The sequence below is a fragment of the Halichoerus grypus genome, chromosome 11, assembly GCF_964656455.1.
Source record: "Halichoerus grypus chromosome 11, mHalGry1.hap1.1, whole genome shotgun sequence".
In the NCBI taxonomy this organism is placed as follows: domain Eukaryota; kingdom Metazoa; phylum Chordata; class Mammalia; order Carnivora; family Phocidae; genus Halichoerus; species Halichoerus grypus.
The window spans coordinates 9249601-9272944 of record NC_135722.1 but is presented as its reverse complement, the minus strand read 5'-3'; the positions used below and the strand labels follow the sequence as shown (position 1 = coordinate 9272944).

The following is a 23344-nucleotide window of genomic DNA, read 5'->3' as shown; positions in this document are numbered from 1 at the left end:
TGGGCTCCTGGAAGCTCAGAGGAGGGAATCCGCCTAGGGTTTCAGACTCTTCAGAGCACCTCCGGCACAGAACCATACGAATTATAGTTTATCTTTCCGTTCTTTATAAAAGGTTAAGGAGAGAGCGGATTAGAAGGAAGCGATCTGAATTTAAACGAATAACAAGACTGAGAAACATTTCGAGCAGAGGAAGGGTATCAGTGCCCACTGCATTGCTTTTCAACTGTCAGTTACAAAACCTTGGCACATCACGTATTTCGCCACCAACACCAACACCCCGCCCCCAGCCTCATAAGGAGGAAGTGGAGGTTCCCCCTTTCACCAGGAAGCTCGGGTGAGTGGAGGGCCAGCATTGTCCCTGTGCCGGGAGCCAGCCTGCTGGGGTCGAGCCGGAGCGGAGACGCCCGCAAAGGTGAGAGATGCTGCGCGGCGGCCCCGGGTCGGGGCTTTACGGTAACTGAGCTGCGCGCCAGCCCCGCCCTCGTGCGCAAGCGCGAAGCCGTTGTCCGCGGAGCGGTTGCGAGCCCAGCGGTTCCCAGGACAGGCTCGCCCCGGCGCTGGACCGCGCAGGTTCGGAGCCGGCCGGGCGGCTCGGCCCAGCCTGAAGCCCCGGCGTCTGCCTCCCGCGGCGTCCTCGGTAAGTCGACGGCGCCGCCGGAGCAGCTGCCGGAGACCGGGAAAGCGCCCTGCCCGGTGGTGGGGGACTGGGACGGGGGGCGCCGACGAACTGGCACTGCCCAAGAATGTCAAGGCTGAGGGATTCCAGTGGGATGTGGCGCATCTCTTTTTGGGGGGCGGGAAGGGGGACCTGGACCTCTGCAGCGCGGGGTGACCCCCGAAGTCCGTGTCTGTGGCCCAGTCTGTCCCTGCACGGCCTGGACTGGACGATCCCAAGGAGCCTAGATGCTGAGTGTCGCTGGCAAGTGCATGCGCAGTTCACACCAGAGCACCTGCCTCTCGGTCTGCAGCCCTCTGGGCCTGTTGGGTAGGGCCTGTCTTAGCCCACCAGGAATGATCCTGAGGCCAGCGTTTCCTCCCACTGCAGTAGTGATGAGGAGGTTGGAATTGTGGTTACCCTCAGACCCTCAGACCCTTTTTCCTTGGGGCCTGTCTGGCGTTCATGATTCCCAGCTGTCTCCCATCCCTAAACTCTGACAGTCCCAGAATGGCTTCTGAGATCCTACTGAGATCTGGCTTTAGAGGATTTAGTCATTTTGCTTTGAAGCTGGATGGCCCCCAGCAGCCTGATGTCCTTCCCACAGGTTCCACCAGTGTCCCCGACTATCCCTACATGGTCCAGTCCCCGGACCAATACCAGGAATCCTGGATACCTAGTCAATGTGGTACCTGCCTTCAGATATCCAGGACTTACAGCCTTGGAAAAGGGACCATCCCAGGGGAAACCCAAGACCAGAAAGAGCCCAGGAGTAGGGCTCGAGCTCTGGCGCTGAAGGCAGTCCCCACCCCTTCCCAGCAAAGACTGTGGTTCTCTGGAAAACTGAGGCCAGATGGCAGCCGGTGGGGAGGGGGCGCGGGCACTGGGTCCCGAAGCCCCACCCGAAGGCCCAAAGATGCCTGAGGTGGGGGTGGGAGAGAAACCGGGAATGTGCGAGGCCGGGGGGCACTCTGGGCATTTTGTGCAAAGTTCAAACCAAGCTGTCTCTGCCCTCCGCCCCCATCCCCTAGGTCTCAGGAAATTTCTTGAGGCTCTAAACCTTGCCTCCCTCCTGGGGTAGAAACTGGACCTAGTCTCCAGTGGAATCTCCCCCAGGAGATTATGCCCAGAGTGGTCTTCTTGGGCCTGTTCGAAGTGACACTTTCATCTTCCTGATGCTTAGGATCCGTCGACATGAATCCCGTCATCGTGGTCCATGGTGGCGGAGCCAGCAGTATCTCTAAGGACCGGAAAGAGCAGGTGCGCCAGGGCATCATCAAAGCTGCTGAGGCAGGTTACAAAATCCTGACGGATGGAGGGAGTGCAGTTGACGCTGTGGAAGTTGCTGTGGCATTCCTGGAAGATCATCCTGAGTTCAACGCAGGTATATTTGCAGTGCAGTTAGTAACTGATGCCAAATCAGGTTAAGCTTATCCCCCTACACAAATAGAATCTAAAGTGCCAATGAATCTGGTAAGCTTTTCAGTAAAATTTAATATGTTAAAAAGATTTAATTTTTCTCTTTTTACCTGTTGACCGGGTTGCTTTAAGAATTTTTAAATCCATCAGTTCACTTTTTTTTCTTTAACTTGCTTCCGAGAATTCACATACCGAGAGGCTTTTTTATTACATCTTTTTGTGGGGGTAGACTATATACTATAAAGTGCACCCATTTTAAGTTTTGAAAAATATATACACCTGTGTAACCACACCACAAGATTTAAAACATTTCCATCAGGCGCCTGGGTGGCTCAGCCAGTTGTCTGCCTTCAGCTCAGGTCATGATCCCCCGGTGCTGGGATCGAGCCCCACATGGGGCTCCCAGCTCAGCGGGGAGCCAATGCTTCTGCTTCTCCCTCTTCCTCTGCCTGCCACTCCCCCTACCGGTGCTCTCTTTCTCTGTCAAATAAATAAATAAAATCCTTTTTAAAAAAACAAAATTAAAACATTTCCATCATACCCAGAAGTTCCTTCATGCCGCTTTGCATTTTAATCCACCCTCATCCTCACTACCAGGTATCCACTGCTCTTCTTCTGTCGTTATAGATTAATTTGCGTTCTCCAGAATTCCATATAAATGAAATCATGCGGAGTGTATTCTTTTGTGTTTGGCTTCTTCCTCTCAATTGATCCCTTTTTAGAGTAATTATCATTGTAACTACTATGATTATCTACTATGTATCAAGCAATGGTCTGAGAAGTTTGCATGATTAACTCATTTAATCTGCATTATGAGTTAGGTATAATTCTTATGCTCATTGATTTTAAAATAGAGCACCGAGAATCTGGGGATTAAAATACTTCTTGGGATGATACCACCCACCTAACATCTGTCAGAGAAAAGAGTTTCAGGAAATCTGAACCAATTAGTCATGAAATACTGAGTATTTGTTCCAGCCCCTTGCTTCTGCTAAGCACTCTTTAACACTTATGCAAAATTTCCTAAGTCAGGCTGACCAAAGAATGAGGCATAAGTGCACTGTTATGGCTGTCGGTTGAACCAGAACTTAGCAGATGCTCCCCCTTGCCAGCAGAAGGAGTGGCGCTGTTTCAGTGGGAGACTTGTGCAATTACACGCCACTAGCAGTTTTGACCCTCTGGCTGACAAACACCCTCTTATTCACAAAGGACCTTGATTTGGAACAGGTCTTCTGGTCCCCCACCCTCTCTAAGCTACTGGGATCAGTCATCTGCCTGAACTGGGGAGTATGGATTCAGAACTGGAGTGGCTAGTTCTCGTCTTCGCTCTATAGCAAAGCCTGGTAGAGTGACTCACTTCTAAGTGACTCGCTTCTACTGTGCCAGGCGTCTGCTCTGCAGCGCATTGAGGGAGAAGAGTAGAATCACACAATCTGTAGCTTTTCGAGTCTGGATTCTTCATTTACCGTAATGCATTGGAGGGCCGTCCATGTCGACACAACTATTAATAGTCCGTCCATTTCTACTGTTAAGTAGCATTCCATTGTATGAATATACTAAGTCTTGGTCATTTACCAGCCAAAGGACATGGCCAATTTGGGGCCATTACAAATCACTATTAACAATTGCATACAGGTTTTTTTTTTTTTTTTTTTAAAGATTTTATTTATTTGAGAGAGAGAGCATGAGAGGGAGAAGCAGACTCCCTACTGAGCAGGGAGCCCGATGCGGGACTCGATCCCGGGACTCCAGGATCATGACCTGAGCCGAAGGCAGTCACTCAACCAACTGAGCCACCCAGGCGCCCAACAATTGCATACAGGTTTTTGTGTGAACATAAGTTTTTCTTTCTCTTGGGTGAATACCAAGGTGTGGGATTGCTGGTCATAGGACAAGCATATATTTAACTTTACTTGAAACTGCCAAACTTTTCCACAGTGACTCCCACTTTCCCTTCCCACCAGCAGTGTATGAAGGTTCTAGTCACTCCACATCCTCACCAGCACTTGGTGTTGTCAGTATTTTGTATTTTAGCCATTCTAACAGGTGTGTGGTGGGATCTCATTCTAGTGTTAATTTGCTTTTCCCTAGCAGCAAATGTTTATTTTAATATCTTTTCAAGTACTTTGTCAATTTCTGTATTGTGTTTTTTATTATTATTACTGAGTTTTAAGAATTCTCCATATATTCTATATGTTGGTCTTTTATCAGATATGTGATTTGCAAATATTTTCTTTTGGTCTGTAGCTTGTCTTTTCTTTCTCTTAACAGTGTCTTTCAAAGAACAAAAGTTCTTAATTTTGTAGGAATCCAATTTTTTAGTGCTTTTAGTGTCATAGCTTAAGAACTATCTGCCTAGGCTGGGGCATCTGGTGGCTCAGTCGGTTAAGCGTCTGCCTTCGGCTCAGGTCATGATCCCAGCGTCTGGGATCGAGCCCCGCATCGGGCTCCCTGCTCGGCAGGAAGCCTGCTTCTCCCTCTCCCACTCCCCCTGCTGTGTTCCCTCTCTCACTGTGTCTCTCTCTGTCAAATAAATAAATAAAATATTAAAAAAAAAAAAATCAGGTAGTAAGAGTCTTGCAGCTCTTTGTGTGCATGTTTGTGTAACTGTTTTGGCTGTCCTAGTCCCCTTTGTCCTTCCCACCAATTTGAGAATCACCTTGTCAATTTATACCAAAAAATCCTGCTAGAATTTTGATTAGGACTGTATTAACTCTGTAGAGCAGTCTGGTGAATTGAAATCTGAGCAATACTGAGCCTTTCCATCCAATACTTCCATTTGTTTAAATCTTTGATTTCTCTCATCAGTGTTTTGTAGTTTTTAGCATGCACTATCTTATACATATTTTGTTAGATGTATACTTAATTATTTCATGTCTTTTGGTGCTATTGTAAATGTTACTTATTACGATTAGAGTTACGAACCTTTGTTGCTGATATAAAAATACAGTTGATCTTTTTCATACTTGCCATCTGTAGGTCTTCTTTGGTAAGATGTCTGTTCGGGTCTTTGTCTCATTTTTTTGTTGTTGTTGTTTTTTTTTCTTTCTTTGTCTCATTTTTTAATCAGATTGTTTGTTTTCTTATTGTTGAGTTTTAAGAGTTCTTTGTATATTTTGAATAGCAGTCCTCTATCAGATGTGTCTTTTATGAATACATTTTCCCAGTCTGTGGCTTATCTTCTCATTCTCTTGACAGTGTCTTTCATATGGCAGAAATTTTTTGTTTTAATGACGTCTAGCATAACAATTTTTTCTTTCATGCAGCATGCTGTTGGTGTGGTATCTAAAAAGCCAATCCCAAGGTCATCTGGATTTTCTCCTATGTTATCTTCTAGGAGTTTTATAGTTTTGCGTTTTACATTTAGGTGTGTGATCCATTTTGAGTTAATTCTATGAAGGGTGTATGGTCTGTGTCTAGATTTGGGTTTTTTTGCATACGGATGTCCAGTTGTTCGAGCACTGTTTGTTGTAAAGACTTATCTTTGTTCCCCTGGATTGCCTTTGTCTGAAGATTCTGAACCCAGTTCCAGTGCGTGTGTAGATTTTCCCACACCAAGCACTTTTCCTACACCAGCTGGGTGTCCTACAATTTAGCTCATTTCTGACACTATCTACATGGAGGTATCATCAGATTCCACAGGTGAGGGCGCCTGGGTGGCTCAGTCGCTTAAGCATCTGCCTTCAGCTCAGGTCATGATCCCAGGGTCTAGGGATCAAGTCCCGCATCAGGCTTCCTGCTCGGTAGGGAGTCTGCTTCTCCCTCTACCCCTCCCCCCTGCTTATGCATGTGTGCGCTCGCTCTCTTCTCTCTTTCTCTCTCTCAAATAAATAAATAAAATCTTAAAGAAAAAAAAAAGACGCCACAGGTGAAGGGCTCAGTCCCACGAGACTACCCTCCACTTCAGATGCCAACTGTAAATCCAGGTTGTTACTTGTGCTTCTGACCTATTAATTAATTAATTAATTAATTAAATCTTTTTTTAAAAAATATGTTGAATTTATAGTGGCACCTGGGTGGTACAGTTGGTTGAGCATCTGACTCTTGGTTTTGGCTCAGGTCTGATCTCAGGGTCCTGAGATCAAGCCCTTCTTCGGGCTCCATGCTCAGCACAGAATCTGCTTGTGTTTCTCTCTTCCTCTCCCTCTGCCGCTCTCCCCTTGCTTGTGCTCTCTCACGCACGTGAGATCTCTCTCTAAAATAAAATAAATCTTTTTTTTAAGATTTTATTTATTGATTTGGGAGTGTGCACAAGAGAGCGAGCACAAGCAGGGGGAGCAGCAGAGGGAGAGGGAGAGGGAGAAGCAGACTCCCCACACAGCAGGGAGCCCGACGTGGGGCTCAGTCCCAGGACCCTGAGATCATGACCTGAGCCAAAGGCAGCCACTTAACCGACTGAGCCACCCAGGCGCCCCTAAGATAAATCTTTAAAAAAAAAAAAAAGATGTTGAATTTATTGGTTTAAGAGTTATTTATAATATACTTTATTTAATTTTTTTAATGTCTATAAGGTCTGTAGAGTGGTCCCATCTTTCATTCTTGATATTTGAATTTCAGTCTTTTTTTCTTGGTTGTCTAGCTAGAGTTTATCAAGTTTGGTTTTGGGGGAATTTTTTTGGTTTTTTTTGTGTGTGTGTGTGTTTTCAAAGAACAGTAGCTTTTGGTTTTAGGAGGGTTTTGTGGATTTTTTTATTGTTTTTTCTTTTACTGTTTTTCTCTTCTGAATTTCATTGATATATCTGTATTATTTCCTTTCTTCAACTTACTTTAGGAATAATTTACTATTATTTTTAGATCATTAATTTGAGACCTGTCTTTCCTAATACACGCATTTAATACTTTAAATTTTCCTCTAAGCCCTGCTTTGATGGCATCCTACAAGTTTTCACATGTTGTCTTCTCATTTTCATTCTGTTCAAAACATGTTATAATTTCATTTGTGACTTCCTCATTGAACCATGGGTTATTTAGAAGTGCGATAATTTCCAAATATATATGGATTTGCCAAATATCTCTCTGACTTTTATTTTAATTCTGTTACAATCAAAGGATATACTGTGTGATTTACATTCTTTTGAACTTTGTAAGGTTTGGGTTTTGGCCCAGAATATGGTCTCTCTTGGTAAATATCCAATTTGTATTTAAAAAGAATATGTACTCTGCTATTGTTATATGGAAAGTTCTATAAATCTCAATAAGGTTGGGGCGCCTGGGTGGCGCAGTCCTTAAGCGTCTGCCTTCAGCTCAGGTCATGATCCCACGGTCCTGGGATCGAGCCCCGCATTGGGCTCCCTGCTTGGCGGGAAGCCTGCTTCTCCCTCTCCCACTCCCTCTGCTTGTGTTCCCTCTTTCACTGTGTCTCTCTCTGTCAAATAAATAAAATCTTAAAAAAAAATAAAAAAATAAATCTCAATAAGGTCAAGTTAGTAGATAATGTTGTTCAGATCTTCTATACCTTCATTTTCTGTCTATTTCTACTGATTAATGAGAGAGGAGTGTTGAAATCTTTAATTTTATTTGTGAATTTCTCTATTTCTCCTTTGACTTCTATCAGTTTTGCTTCATATATTTAGAAATTGTTGTTAGGTACATAGATTGCTGTCTTCTGTGTGAACTGACCCCTTTATCATTATGTAATGTCATTATTATTTAACGTTCCTTGTTCTGAAGTCTACTTTGCCCAATGTTAATATAGCTGCTCCTGCTTTCATTTAATTCATTTTAGCATGGTATAACTTTTCCATTCTTTTATTTTTAACCTGTTTGTATCTTTATATTTAAAGTGGATTACTTTTAGGTAGCACATAGTTGTATCTTACCTTTTTATACAATCTGACCATCTCTGCTTTTTATTGGGGTGTTTACGCGATTTACATTTAATGTGATTATTGATATGGTCAGCTATAAGTCTGTCATCTTGCTATTTGTCTTCTATTTGTCCAATCCATTCATTGTTTCTTTTTTCCTCTTTTTCTGTCATCTTTTGGGATAATTGAGTGTTGTTTATGATTCCGTCTTACCTCTTTTGTTGGCCTCGTAGCTAGACTACTTCTTTTTAAGGGTTATTTTAGAGTTTATAGTATACATCTCTCACTTGTCACAGTTTACCTTTAAGTAATATCATACTCCATGAATAACCTCAGAACCTTGTAATGGTATACTTGTTTCCCCTTTCCTAGCCTTTGTGCTATTGCTGTCATGTATTTTACTTCTGTGTATGTTATAAATTACCCAATACATTGTTACTATTTTTCCCTTAAACAGTTATATATGTATATAGATACACACATATACATACATATTTTTTTTTTTTGAGAGAGAGAGAGAGAGAGAGATTGAGTGTGAGGAGAGGGGCAAAGGGAGAGAGAGAGAGAGAATCTTTTTTTTTTAAGATTTATTTATTTATATGAGAGAGAGAGAGCAGGGGGAGGGGCAAAGGGAGAGGGAAAGGGAAAGAATCTCAAGCAGACCCTCCTGAGTATGGAGCCCTACGTGGGGTTTGAACTCACGACCCTGAGATCATGACCTGAACCAAAATCAAGAGTTGGACTCTTAACCAACTGAACCACCCAGGCTCCCCTAAACGGTTATATTTTAAAAATATTGTTAAAATAAAGGGAAAAGGTATTTCTGCTTATCCATATACTAACCATTTCCAGTGCTTTTCCTTCGTGTGGCTTATGACTGTGGTCCACTGTCCTTTTCCTTCTTCCTGAGAGACTTCCTTTAACATTTCTTGTATTTCGCATCTGCTATTGGTGATTTCCTTCAGCTCTTGTGTATCTGAAAAAGTCTTTGTTTTCAGTGTTTGAAAGATACTTTCACTGTATATTGACCTCCAACTTGACAGGCTGTTTTTGTGTGTGTGTTTTGTTGTTGTTGTTTTTAACTTCAGGGCTTTAAAGACATTGCTCCACTGTCTTCTGGATTGTGTCATTTCTGACAAGAAACATATTATCATTGTTTCCTCTCTTCCTAATGCATGTCTCTCTGGCTACTTTTAAGATTTTCTGTCTCATTAGCACCAAGCTGTTTGATCATGATGTCCTTGCATGTAATTTTCTTCATGTTTCTTTTGCTTGGAGTTTATTGAGCTTCTCAGATCTGTGAATTTGTAGTTTTAATCAAATGTGAAAATTTATTATCCATTTTTCCTTAAATATTTTGTTGTCCCTCTTGTCTCACCTCTCCTTTTAGAGATTCCAATTACACATAGATTGGGTTGCTTGAAATTGTCCCTGAGCTCAATGATCTCTTTTAATTTTGGGTTTTTTTATCCTTTTTTATTTTTCATTTTGGATAGTTTCTGTTGCTACATCTTCACGTTCATTAATCTTTTCTGCTGCACTGTCTAACCCTGTTTTATTTTCTGTATATTTTCCACTTAAGACTTTTTTTTCCATCTCTAGAAGTTCTATTTGGGTCCTTTTTATGTTTTCCTCCATGTTCTGGTACATATAGAATATAGTTATAACAGCTGTTTTATTAACATCCTTGTCTACTAATTCTGTCATTTATGATCTGTTACTATTGAGTGAGGTTTTTTCCCTCCTTGTTATGGGTCATATTTTCTTGTTTCTTTGTGTGCCTGGAAGTTTCTTATTGGATACCGAACATTGTGAATTTTACCTTGTTAGATACTGGACAGTTTTATAATCCTTTAAATATTCTCGAGCTTTGTTCTTATCCCATTTTACAGATGAGGAAACAGGCCCAAAGAGGTAAAGCATAGCTAGCCTGACAGGCATTAGCTAGGCAAAAGAAGTTGGAGGAAGGGTGGTGGTGGTAAAGAGGGCAGCATGCACAAGGGGACAAGAGCAGTGGGAACTTATTGTACTTTCATGGAAACCTAATATTTCAGTAAAATGCAGCCAAGGAGGAGGCGGGGAGGATACAGCTGGTAAAGGAGATCAGAAGCCAGATCGGGAAGTGTTTCATACTTTTTATTTTGTAGGTCATGGGGTGCCAAGCCAGATGTGGGTTTCCAAACATGTTTCTCTGGCAGTGGAGTAGAGGATGAATTAAAGTTGGCAGCTTAGAGGAAACTTGGGAGCCATTTCGAAGTTCTTAATTCTTGCTTTTCAACTTCTCTTTGGCTTTAGGTTGTGGATCTGTCTTGAATGTAAATGGTGATGTTGAAATGGATGCCAGTATCATGAATGGAAAAGACCTGTCTGCAGGAGCTGTGTCTGCAGTCCGCTGTATAGCAAATCCCATTAAACTTGCACGGCTTGTTATGGAAAAGGTATGTGACAAAAGCATCCTTTTTGTAAGAAATTGTTACCGCTGTACTCTAGCAACTAAAAGTGGTCTAACTGTAGGGAAATACTTGTGAGCACTGTTCTCCTAAAACCCTATAAAAGAACAGAAGCAATGCTACTTAAATTTCTCAAATAAGCCGAGACTCTGACTCTGTTGGCAGTGGAATTTGACTAGTAATCCCTTGTCCAGTGATTACTTTGTTTTCATCTTGTCTTCTTGTATTTTCTTCAGTCTTCTCTCAACATGGATGACATAACAGATACAAATTGAACAGACCAACTGTTTAATAGCATGTGTAAAATAAAGATGAATTATGTTCTCTAAACTTAAGATCAGGGCGCCTGGGTGGCTCAGTCGTTGGGCGTCTGCCTTCGGCTCAGGTCATGATCCCAGGGTCCTGGGATCGAGTCCCACATTGGGTTCCCTGCTCTGCAGGAGGCCTTCTTCTCCCTCTCCCACTCCTCCTGTTTGTGTTCCTGCTCTCGCTGTGTCTCTCTCTGTCAAATAAATAAATAAAATCTTTAAAATAAATAAATAAACAAACATAAGATCATACATAAGTACCTTTCTAGTAATATTCCATCACTTTGGGGGTTTTTTGAAAATACAAGATCTCAGAGTGCCAGGCTCTGTCCAACATTCGAGGAAAAGCAAGCCAGTGGAATTTGCATTTTTGAGGCTCTATACCCAGAGAGAAGTAATTATATCCACACAGAACAGTTAAAAAGATTTTTTAACTATTTCAAAAAACTAACCATGTTTCTGTTTCTTTCTGGCTCAAGACAGCTCACTGCTTTCTGACTGACCAAGGTGCAGCGAAATTTGCAGCAGTCATGGGGGTCCCCACGATTCCTAAAGAGCAGCTGGTGACAGAAAGAAACATAAAACGTCTGGAAAAAGAGAAGCATGAGAAAGGTGCTCTGAAGTTAGACTGTCAACAGTAAGTGTCTTCTGTGGCTCACAGTTTGGGGACTTACTCAGGCGTGGAAGTGTGACAAATACCTGATTACCTACATTTCTTAAATAAGTCAAGAATCACTTGGTAGTTTCCATTTTTGTACAAAATAATTGACACTACATCATGGAAAAACTGCTCTTTTGATTCTTACATTTAGCCTCATTTATTACTCCTATAATAACAACTCAGATTTGGCCAAGAGTTCCTTCTCCAATCACAGAGTGCCTTGTGTTAGTGGATTAACTGTCGGATGTCTCTTGATCAGTTTGTTATCTTAAAAGCAGACAAAACAGGTTGTCTGTGACCTAGTGAACCCTCTGAAGTTACTTGAGCCTGCTGTCCTAGTACAGAGGAATCAGAACAGTTCTTATAAGTTTGAATTAATCATTTGTTCTGAATTACGGTTTTCTGTGTTATAGAGTTCAAAATCCCAAAGAAAAGCTCCCTTATTCAAAGCAAAATTTGAAAAATAGAATTTAGATATGGCCTGGGAGTTTATAATGGAATATAATCCATTAACTCTGCGTACTCTTTAAGATTTGTCATTTTTAACCAGCAGTATACTTTAATATCACCTAGGGAGCTTTTTCAAACTATTGTCTGGTCCTCTTCTTAAAGAATCTAATTTAATAGATTTAATTTAATAATTTAATCTAATTTAATAGATCTGAGGTGAAGAGGCCAGGCAGGTGTATCAGGAAAAAGTTTCCCAGGTAATTCTGATGTGTCCCCAGCTTAAGAATCTGTTTCACAAAATTGGCCATGTACTGGTACTTCTGATAACCTTACCAAGTGTGCTATTGTACCTGTAGGCTAGAGTCACCAGAATGGGGTGCTTTATCGATGGTTCTTGGGTCTTTTAACAGATGTTGTCGCATCGCTTTCCAAAAATTCTGCAACAGCACACATCTCTACCAGCCAGTATTACCCTTAGATATAAGCGAGAGGGGCTCCGCCCTGGGTCCTGCACTTTAGAGGACCCCCCATATCACAAACACACAAAACAGTTGGCTTATTACAGACACCTGGGGCACGTCTGTCACTCAGCAGTGGCATAGTATAGCCCATAACCCTCATCATCCACTCTTGTGATTAACACCATTCAGCCCCCAGGGAAATGCTTCTCTGCATCTCTTGCTCTATGTCTTGGAAGCGAAGGCCACCTAAATCTAAAGATTTGTGGATTGTGCTACTGCTGATATCGGAAATGGACACTGCTTCGGAGTGGGGGGAAGAATTGAACAGCAGAAGGACTTAGGTAAGAGAAAAAGACAAATTAATTACTTGTCGAATAAATTCTTACGTAACAAAGTAGTTGTTTCCCAGTAGTGCCAAGTATCCATTTTCTTGCCTCCTTACATGTTCTATGCTGTGGTTCTGGCGGGATTCATGGATTAGTACAATGTCTGCAAGACTTGCACATGAGGACTGATGCCCATTACTCTTAAAAGTGTATATATGTAGGTCTAGACCAGCACTGTCCAACAGAAAGACAAGAGCTGCATATGGATTTAAAATTTTCTAGTAGCCACATTAAAAAAGTAAAAAGAGACAGGTAGGGGTGCCTGGGTGGCTCAGTCGGTTAAGCGTCTGACTCTTGATTTTGGCTCAGGTCATGATCTCATGGTCATGAGATCAAGGCCCACGTCAGGCTCCATGCTCAGTGCAGAGTCCGCTTGAGATTCTCTCCCTCTGCCCCTCCCCACCCCCACTCACACACTCTCTCTCTCTCTCAAAAAAAAAAATATATATACACACACACGTGAAATTAATATATTTCACCCAATACATCTAAAATTTTATCACTTCAGCAGGTAATCAATATAAGAAATTACTTGAGATATTTTACATTCTTGTTTCACACTAAATCTTCAAAATCTGACCCATATGCTATGCTTGTAGCATACCTCCACCGCCCCCCCAGGGGTTGCCCACGCTTCCTGTGGCCAGTGTGCAGGAGGCTCATGTCTGCCATACTGGACAGTGTGGGTCTAGACAGAACCTGCGTGAGGAACCAGCTCTTTATGTTGGCAACTAAATGGACACTGAATGTTAGTTAGGAATGGTTTTGTTTGTTAAGATATGTTAAAATTTTTAGCTTTTAAGGAATTTTATTTTAAGATGTTATATTCACTAATTATAATTCATGTTTTGACTTTAATATTAATAGATAATTTGGTATATTTTAGGAAAACACTTAACTTTTTAAAGTTATATCTGTAACTCATTTATATTTATTCAGTTATATTTACTCTTCATTTTTTTATGAAAATATATCCTAATTTTGTGCACTTTCAAGACGATTACATCTTTTTAATCCCTAGATTATTGAAAATGCATGTTAAGTCAAGATTTTGATAGAAAAAGAATACAAAAGTGGAGCTCACAAAAGAAAACAGAAAGCTGAGCGGAAAAAAGAAGGAAAATAATCTTCCAGGACATAGCCCACGCACATTTTAGAAAACAAAACAGTAAAGTAAGCAGTCTTCTTCCAGGAAGATCCACCTAACGTTCACAAGCGGGACATTCCAAATTCTTGGTCCAATGAAGATTTAATTACCTGTCAGAACAGTGAAAATTAGTAAGAATATTATTCTTGCCACAACCTCAGTTTGAACAGTTCCAATGAAATCCCAGCGATTTCCCGTCCTTTACTACAGGAAGAGTTAATTGCTCATCACGAAGAATCACACACCAAAAGGACACGTGCAGTCGGTAGGATTGGGGGAACAGGCAGTTGATAACAGCAGAAAAAGAAAAAGATGATATGAAACAGGGATGTAATGTTCTTGAAAGAATAATACAGTGTGTCCGGTATTTAGCCAGGCCTAATGAGGCTTTTCATGGCACTCCATCATCAGCACCGTGTTTACAAAACACAGTGGGACATTTCTAGGCTTAATAAAAACTATTTCAAAATTCAATAATATATGTAATTAAGACAAAAATAATGAAACTAATAATCACTATCTAGGATAGAGAATTTAGACAGATTAATTTAGTGGGTAATAAGCAAGAGATGAAATCAAATACATAAAATGTTTTTAACAAAATATTCAGTTCAACTAGAAGGTACCATGGTCAGAAGTCATGTCAAGCAACTAACATTTATTATATGTATGGCTGTACTACCCTGAGAAGAAAAACAAGGTCTGACTCACCTGCTTTTTGAAGTAAGTGTTTTGGATTTAGAGAAGAAGTGGGGACAACTTTTCATCTTAGGCATCAATTTAAAAGACTGTCGAAGGCAATGGGGCACCTGGGTAGCTCAGTCAGTTAAGCGACCAGCTCTTGATTTTGGCTCAGGTCATGATCTCAGGGATGTGAGATCAAGCCCCTTGTCAGGCTCCACGCTCAGTGCAGAATCTGCTTGAGATTCTCTCTCTCTGCCCCTCCCCCTACCCTGCTTGCACACGCACACTTTCTCTTTCTCTAAAATAAAGCTAAAAAAAAATAAAATAAAAGACTGTCAAAGGCAAGCCTGTGATAATGGAGTGAACGTGGTTGGTAAATAGAAGATATATAAGCATGAAGTTTGGCCAAGAGTCCAAAAGTATTCCATTTGACACAGTTTGAATCTGTTTCTAGGAGGTGTGCCCCCACCGTGTGGCAGTAGAGGGTCCAATGGGGGAGTCTCTAGACAGGCCCAAAATGGAACAGCGTGTTCAAACTCCTGTCTGACCTTAGAACAAATCTCAGACAGATGGTGGGAATGACAAACTCAGTGCTATTAAAGTGATTACATTGAATTTAGATAAAGAATTCTGTGAAACCACAGAAGATTCTCAAAGAGTAAATTATGGACTTTGACAGACAGTGAAATTAATTTTGAATTGGTGCTACCTACAGTCCCTTCGTATGAACTGTTAATTTCTATTGATAAGCTTAGTAAAAGCTTTAAAAAAATATTTTTGGCTATTTCACTTTTAAAAGGATTGAAAATATATTAAGTTTAGAGAAACAAAATCATACTGCATGTGAAATGTGCAAGAAGAATAACATTTCAGGGCCATGAGATTTGAGCCCCACATGGGGTTCCACACTGGGTGTGGAGCCTACTTGGCATTCTCCCTCTCCCTCTGTCCCTCCCCCCCGCTTGCGCTCTCTTGCACTCTCTCTCTCAAAGAAAGAAAGAAAGAAAGAAAGAAAAGAAAGGAAGGAAGGAAGAAAGAAAAGAAAATTCCAGTAAAATAAAAGGAACCTGAAAGAAGGCAACAAAAATTCTTGCCTAACTTGAAGGAGAAGATTCGTGTACAAATAATCCCCAGATCAGCTCCCATAGAGGCTGTCTTTCTGTCATATATCAGAGCCTAGTGCCATTTGAAGAGAGACTTGCACAAAATCAAACAACACAGCCGCTATTTTCAGTCTTCTTTGTAATACGTCAGCAGTGAAATGTGAAAGAGCTGAAGATACTCTGCTGGATCTGGGTGCTGCTGAAGAGATGGTATAAATGACTACAGGGAGCGATCGTGACTTGTATGATCAAGTTAAAGTATGTAATAGTGTCTTCCGTTACAAAAATGTGTCCCGCGGTGCCGGTAGCATCTGAGTGTGGTAATGTTCAAATCAGGAGTTCTTTCCAAATCTAAGGATTGCCTTAGGAATTCTGTTGAACATTCCAGTAGCTGCTGCCTCAGCAGAGGGAAGCTTCTCCAAATTAAAATTAATAAAAAACCTGCTAAGAACTACACGGACTCAAAAAGATCTGTCTTATGTGGCAGTTTGTCAAGAGAACACATGTTGTATGGACATACGATTATAAGAGCATACTGCTTCCTGAGATGAAAGCAGGAAAATCAACCTTGTGGAGTAAACACTTAATAATTTATAGGGTGGGTGGGTAGGTGGGTGGGTGGGTGGGTGTGTGTTTGTTTCCAGCCATCAATAGCTAATCCACAGAGGACCCAAATGGGCACAATAATAATTACATTAAGTTGTCATTGGTAGTTTGTCCACTTACGGGCATGTAAAAACCATGGCTTTACAATATTTATTTAAAGACATATTCATCACTCTAAGAGAAAAGAACGTATCTACAGCTTCTCAAAAGTAAATAGATGGCGTATGGGCCTCCATTTATATTTGCAGTCTTGCCTCCACACCTTACGAGTGTTGGGGGTGGGCCTGCCAGCAGCAGAGCCTGGGAGTGCCTGCCCTCATCTGACGTCAGGAGGGAAAGGCTGTCACTCTAAGCTGTATTCCCTGGCTGTCAACAAGTTTGAGCATTTGGCGTTTGTTGGTGGGCCATTTGTTTCTATGAATTCGCCTGTTTTTGTCCTATGATCATTTTTTCTCTTTCATTGTTATGTCCCTTCTTCTCAGTCTTAAGGCTGTCTGCTCTGTTTAAAAAAAAAAAAATTCCAAATCTGTTGTTTTTAGTCTTGCTTTTACTTTGCTTATGGTAATTTTGCCATACAGAGGTTTTTACTTTTTTATAATCAAATACTCAGTCTACCTCTCTTGTATAGCTTGCAGGACTAGAAACGTAGAAGGTACTGCCCACCCTGAGACATCTGTAGTCACCTAGATTTTCCTGAAGAATTTTGTTTTATGTTTTATATTCAGGCCTTGAACTCTCTGGAGTTGATTTTTTTTTTTTTAAGATTTTATTTATTTATTTGATGGAGAGAGACACAGCGAGAGAGAGAACACAAGCACGGGGAGTGGGAGAGGGAGAAGCAGGCTTCCCGCTGAACAGGGAGCCCGATGTGGGGCTCGATCCCAGGACCCTGGGATCATGACCTGAGCCGAAGCCAGACGCTTAACGACTGAGCCACCCAGGCGCCCCTCTGGAGTTGATTTTTGTGAATGCTGGAAGATAGGGTTTTCTGCCAAACAGAATGCCAAATTTCTCTTTCTAGCCCCCCTGAATGCCGGCCCATATCTAGCTGCAATTTGCTCTCTCCATGTGATTGCCCAACAGGTACCTCAAGCTTGTGTCCAAAACAGAACCCCGGATTTCCCTACCAGCCTTGCTCCACACCCACCAACAAAACCAAAAAACAACAAAAAATCTATTCCTGGGTGGCTCAGTCGTTAAGCGTCTGCCTTCGGCTCAGGTCATGATCCCAGGGTCCTGGGATCGAGCCCCACATCAGGCTCCCTGCTCGGCCGGAAGCCTGCTTCTCCCTCTCCCACTCCCCCTGCTTGTGTTCCCTCTCACGCTGTCTCTCTCTCTGAAATAAATAAATAAAATCTTAAAAAAAACCCTATTCCTAATAGTCTACATTTCAATGAATGGTTCCTGTACCTTTTCCATTCTGGAAACCAAAGCCTTAGAGCCGCCCATAATCTCTCTCACACCCAGCTCCCCCACAGTCTGTCAGCTCTGCTTGCAGAATGTCCCAAGCCGAGCCCACTTCTTTCCATCCCAGGAGCACCCTAACGGAGGCCAGCGACTCTTCAAGCCTCCTGACCAGTCTCTAGTTCTACTCTTGTCTCCCTCAGTCAACACACATTTGCCAGAATGATTATTCTAAGAGAAACTTTTTGTACACGTGTGGCATACATACAGGAGTGCACCAGTCTTATGTTGCCTCTGATGAGTTTTCACAGAGTGGACCCATATAACCAGCCCCCAGGTGGGGAAATTGCTCATCGCCCGATGCTCCCCACCATGCTCCCTTCCATTCCCAGCCCTGCCGTAAAGGCAACCACTTACCTGGCTTCTAACACTGTAGACGACTATTGCCAGTTTTCGAACTTTATTTAAGTGGAAACATATAGTATGTGCTTTATTTGGTGCCTTCTTCCCTCATTATATTTCTGAGATCCGTCCATGTGCCGCATACTGCAGGAGCTCATTTTCACGGCAATAGACAATTCTGTTCCATGACTGTATCTCAGTCCACCTACTCTGCCTTTGGTGGAATTTACGTCACTTTGTTTTCTGTTATTACAAACAGTCCTCCTGTGAACATTTTGGTATATGTTTTTTGGTGAACGTAGCTCCGCATTCCTGTTGGAAGAATGCAGAAATGTAGGAGTGTGATTGCCAAGTCAGCGTTGGTAGATTCTGCCAGATGGTTTTCCAAAGGAATACCGAGTCATCTTCATTTTAGCCATCCTGGTGGATGGGTGTAGGGTAAGAATGATATTTTTAAAACAACTCATCTAGTGACACATCTTGGCTCAGGTTCTGCAGTGTCTTCCCATCTCACTCAGGACCTATACGTCAGAGGACCATATGAGTTAGTGTTCAAATCAGAACTTGACTTTGAGAGTGAAAGGGGAACTGTTACATGGGGATAAATCAGGACTGTCCTGGGTCACGACGGTGTACAGCACCCCCACCCGTCAGAGCCTCCATGGTCTGGCTGCTGGCCGTCCCCTGACCCCCCCACCCTCTCTCCCTTGCTTTATTCTCTGCAACCACAGTGACCTCCAAATTCCATGAGCTTCACAACCATGTTCCAGCTTCCCAGCAAACCGTGCGGGCTGCCCTCACCTTCAGAGAGGCCCCGTATAAAGCCCTCTCCATGCTGCTGGAGTCACCATTTTTACTGTTGTTCCATAAAACAAATTTTTATCGCTCTGTTGCCCTCTGCCCCCAAATGCAAGCTGCACAGAAGGGACTTTGTCCGTTCACTGCTGTGCCCGGCACTTACCATGTGCCTCAGATATAGTTCATCATAGAATCTGGGTGGTGGGTATTATAGCTGTTGTACAATTTCTTCCAGTTCTTTTACTTGAAAATATATGTTAGGGAAAACAATAGCTCATTTCATCTTTACAGCAAGCCCTGGGAAACAGGCAAAGTGGGGTGTGACAGGCAGCATCAGCATCACCTGGGAGGTTGTGAGAAATGCAGGGTCTTGGGTCCCACCCTGTAGCCACCAACTCAGGATCTCTGGGGTGGGCCCGGGGATCCAAGGGATTTGTATGCACACAACGTTTGAAATGCACTCAATCATTTTTATCCCCGTTTTATAGGTGGGGAGAATGAGACACAGAGAAGAAAACTTTAAGTCCCACAGCTAGAGGACGGTGGTACTGGGATGGGATGTGCTCTTAAAGCTGAGGTCTAAAGGAATGTCTAGCAATCTGTCTGACCGGCAGAATAAAAAGCTAATGTGAGGCGTGAGTGTTAGAATCGAAGCGTGTCCCGTTTGCCATTAGCATCTAACGTGGGGATTTAAGTGCTGTTCAGCTACGATGTTACTTGTGACAGTGTCTCTCGTCTCAGTCTGTCACTTTTCTCTTTATTCTTGGCAGAGACTTGGGAACCGTGGGTGCTGTTGCCTTGGACTGCAAAGGAAACGTAGCCTATGCAACCTCGACGGGCGGCATCGTTAATAAAATGGTCGGCCGGGTTGGGGACACCCCGTGCATAGGTAGGCCCCATGGCTGGCTGCTGCCCTGCCCCTTCCGCTGCCATGCACCTGTCGCCCTCTCCTCTTCACTCCCTGCCTCTTCCGGCCGCTCCAGGAGCGAGGGGGGGGGGGGTGGCCACCGCCTAGAGAGGGCGCCTGTATGTAGCAGGCGCGAGGCTTTTCCGAGGCAGGTGGCTCCCGCGATGACTTGGGGAGGCTCAGGGGGCCCCCAGCGAGCCCCCAAGGGCCTCTTTCTTCTCTCTAGTCCCAGCTTCAGGATCTGCAGACTTAGCCCCGAAGAGTTACATACACAAAGCCTCTTCCCAGGCATGGGCTCAAATTAACAAACAGAAAAAGCTGAGAATATAGGTTGGCAGCTACTAGATTTGAGTGGCACGAAAGCGACGCGGTGCTGCTACAAGTGGAAACGTTTGTGTTGACACTGAAGTACGTCCTCTGGCTCCCGGGCGTGGGTCAGTGGCGGGGCTGGGACTGGCTACATGGGCTTCGCAAAGGAGGAGCCGTCCTGGAGGAGCTGCTCCGGGAGAGCTCGGGCCAACCCCCCCTCACCAACCACCACTGATTTCAGGGTCATCACCTGGCACGCACTACTCCACCTCTGCATCTCAAGGTCACGGCTACTGACCTTTGTTCACACTTTGGCACTCTTTGGGATTTAACGTTTATGTAGCATTAGACTTGATACGTGTTTGCATTTCTTCACTGTTGCTGCTCAGTCAGAACCAGTGCACCTTTTTTGAGCAGGATCTGGAGGTTATGCGGACAACGACGTTGGCGCCATTTCAACAACGGGGCACGGGGAGAGCATCCTGAAGGTGAATCTGGCCAGACTGACTCTCTTCCACGTAGAACAAGGTACACAGAACAAGTTCATACTGTCTGAAGACAAGTGAATGGAAGCTCTTTATAAATAGGCTGTAAAGTATATGAAACCCTTTCTCATTTGCTTCAGATGTTCCTTGCAGGTTAACGCTCCTTTGACTTCTTCCCACCTCCTGTTAGGATCTGGAAAGAAGTGCACTTAGGCTATTGTCCGTGTTGGACATCTCGGGGGCAGTAGAGAGACTTTGAGCCTGGGTGTGGGAGAGAAAGCAGCTCTGCTCAGGCTGATGCGAGGCATCATCTCGTGCAAAGAGGGCCTTTTATGGTGAGGATCCTTCTTTGAAGCGTTCATAGAAATCATTTGCCCAAAGTCTTTGTTAACTTATTTGGGTTGTTCATACTGCAACTGATTTTCCCATCATATTCGTTTCATTATAATGTGTGTTTTTTCTCAACCTTTCCTCGTTTTCAGGAAAGACATTGGAAGAGGCAGCCAACATGTCGTTGGGTTATATGAAGTCAAAGCTGAAGGGTTTAGGCGGCGTCATCTTGGTCAGCAAAGCAGGAGACTGGGCGGTGAAGTGGACCTCCACCTCCATGCCCTGGGCAGCCGCCAAGGATGGCAAGCTGCACTCTGGAATCGATCTCAACGAGACCAGTATCACTGACCTGCCCTAGGACCCTGAAGATTGTGTTCTAGATGCTAGCTTGGAGGGAAAGTCCAGTTTCCTGGTGTGGAGACTTGGCTTAATCAATTAGATCTAGAAATGGAAAATTCTGCAGTCTGTCACTCGTTTTGTCGCCTTGATCAATGAGTATCTGAGTGTTTGGTTGAGGGGAGGATCTGGAAGTGCTGAGAGAAACGCTCCTATTAAGGTCAAAATAAGATGACCAGGTCCTGAGTCTTTCTTATGAGTCGTCCCCAGTGTCTTAGATTAGAAAGAAGAAATGACATGATCTGAACAGGACAACAGCCACTTCGGTGCAGGGAGTGCCATCTGGGATCAGGAGACCTGCAGCGGAGACAGAAGGGGCAGGCTCGAAAGGTGGGGGGACCCAGACCAACACCTCCCGGGGCTCTCTTGGTTGCAGAGTTCACGTTAAGTCAGAAGAATGTCAGGGAAAAGAACCCATGAGAGGAGAAGCTGATTTTTCTAAGAAGGTTCAGATCTCCTCTGACTTACTGATGTGGACATGTTTCCAGATACTTTAGAAGTAGCCTCTGATAACCCATAGTCCCCAGTCTGGAGGTGAAGGGTCTAATGGAGACTCTGCGGAGCTCCCACGTGAGTCTGCTGGCCTCGCATTTTCCCACCAGCCTCCGCCTACTGCAGGCCCTCCTGGTGCTCATGCCGAGTAAGGGGGCTCATGATCTCTCCGCCCCTACTATAACCAGCGCGCCGATCCCGTGGGGATGCACCATGATCTACGGCACTCTCCCGATGTCCAGGGCTGTGGGCCCCCACGACTGCAGGGGGCATGTGTACAGCATGGTCAGCATCATGAAAAAAAGTCATTTCCTTGGTGGAAACTATTCCTATTCATCTCGCTTTATACTGGAAATGGTATTTCTGCTGTGACAATTTTTTAGTCTGTCAGGTCTTACCTTCTCACTGGAAAGAAATTGCTTAACTTTAAATTCCATGTGCCACTAATAAAATTTATTTTGAAAGAATAACAGTGTGGTTAGGAGTCACTGTTGACCAAGACCAGAATGTCCACAAGCTCCCATTGTTTGTCAGTTCAGACAGGCGTACTAACTCAAGAGGACTTTCGAGAGGAGGGTGGTACAGGGATGTCGGTTACGTCCTGCCTCGTGGAGTATATTGGAGAGTTTTTCAGAGGAATGGAGCTTTTTCTCAATGGATTAAGGGAGAAACCAGACCACCATTTGCAAGGATCAGCAGGGCGAATGAGCAACATTCTTGCGGTTTGCCAGCCATCTCCTTCCAGATCCCTGCCCATGACCTTCCCGGGCCGGCCGGCTGCTCCGAGCCACGGAGGGGGAGGTGGCACTCGGAGGCACAACTGAGTCTGAATCCTGACTCTCCCCACTACCTGGGTGACCCAAGTTAACTTCTAGGAATGTTTTCATCTATAAAATGGATTACCATGAAGATTAAATGCAATTAAAGGAAAACTGCTCTGTGTTTATCTTAAGGATCCTCTGGACAGATAGAGAAACTGTGGTGGGGCCCAGGAGGGAGTGGGTGTGTTCATATCCTTGAAAACCTCAAAATGTTGGGGCGCCTGGGTGGCTCAGTCAGTTAAGCGTCCAACTCTTGATTTCGGCTCAGGTCATGATCTCAGGGTCATGAGATTGAGCCCTGCATTGGACTCGACACTCGGCAGGGAGTCTGCTTGAGATTCTCTCTCCCTCCCTCTCCCTCTGCCCCTCTTCCGCGGTCGCCCGCTCTCCCTCTTTCTCTCTCTCTCTCTCCCTCTAAATTAAAAAAAAAAAAAAAACTCAAAATGCAACCACTGCCCTGTAGAAATAAGTATTATGTTAGGGTTATATTCGTTTGCTAGGGCTGCCAACAAGAAAACACCACAGACATGGGCTTCAACAATGGAAAGTTATGTTCTCACAGCTCTGGAGGCTGGAAGTCCAAAATCAAGGTGTCAGCAGGCTCAGTGTCTCCGGAGGCCTCTCCTTGGCTGGCAGATGGCCTCCTTCTCGCTGTGTCCTCACGTGGTCTTTATACACATCTGTAGCCAACTTTCCTCTTCTGATGGGGACACCAGTCAGATTGGGTGAGGGCTCACCCTAATGGCCCCATTAACTCGACCACCTCTTCCAAGGCCCTGTCTCCAAATACATTCATGTGTTGAAGAACTGGAGGTTAGGGCTTCCACAAACCAATTTTGAGGGGACACAATTCAGCCCAAAAA

The 23344-nt window shown here is 43.7% G+C and overlaps 1 protein-coding gene across 2 annotated transcripts; it reads left to right on the top strand.

Moving 5' to 3' along the window:
* The first annotated feature begins 292 nt into the window (after positions 1–292).
* On the top strand, positions 293–22130 carry ASRGL1 (asparaginase and isoaspartyl peptidase 1). Of its 2 annotated transcripts, none has more exons than XM_036122247.2 (7): positions 293–412; positions 1839–2039; positions 10177–10319; positions 11119–11276; positions 19512–19630; positions 20375–20485; positions 20925–22130. In XM_036122247.2, the coding sequence occupies exons 2-7, from the start codon at positions 1850–1852 to the stop codon at positions 21128–21130; spliced, it is 927 nt and encodes a 308-aa protein (XP_035978140.1). In that variant the 5' UTR covers positions 293–412; positions 1839–1849; the 3' UTR covers positions 21131–22130. The 2 variants fall into 2 exon arrangements, with proteins under 2 accessions (XP_035978140.1, XP_035978139.1); XM_036122246.2 differs by lacking the exon at positions 293–412 and adding an exon at positions 480–637.
* Positions 22131–23344: the final 1214 nt, after the last annotated feature.

Bases quoted from the DNA above. Each gene is read 5' to 3' on its own strand.
- ASRGL1 (XM_036122247.2), top strand. From the start codon at position 1,850: ATGAATCCCGTCATCGTGGTCCATGGTGGCGGAGCCAGCAGTATCTCT. The intron at 19,631-20,374 runs GTAGGCCCCATG...TTTTTTGAGCAG, and splicing joins TGGGGACACCCCGTGCATAG to GATCTGGAGGTTATGCGGAC. The intron at 20,486-20,924 runs GTACACAGAACA...CCTCGTTTTCAG, and splicing joins TCTCTTCCACGTAGAACAAG to GAAAGACATTGGAAGAGGCA.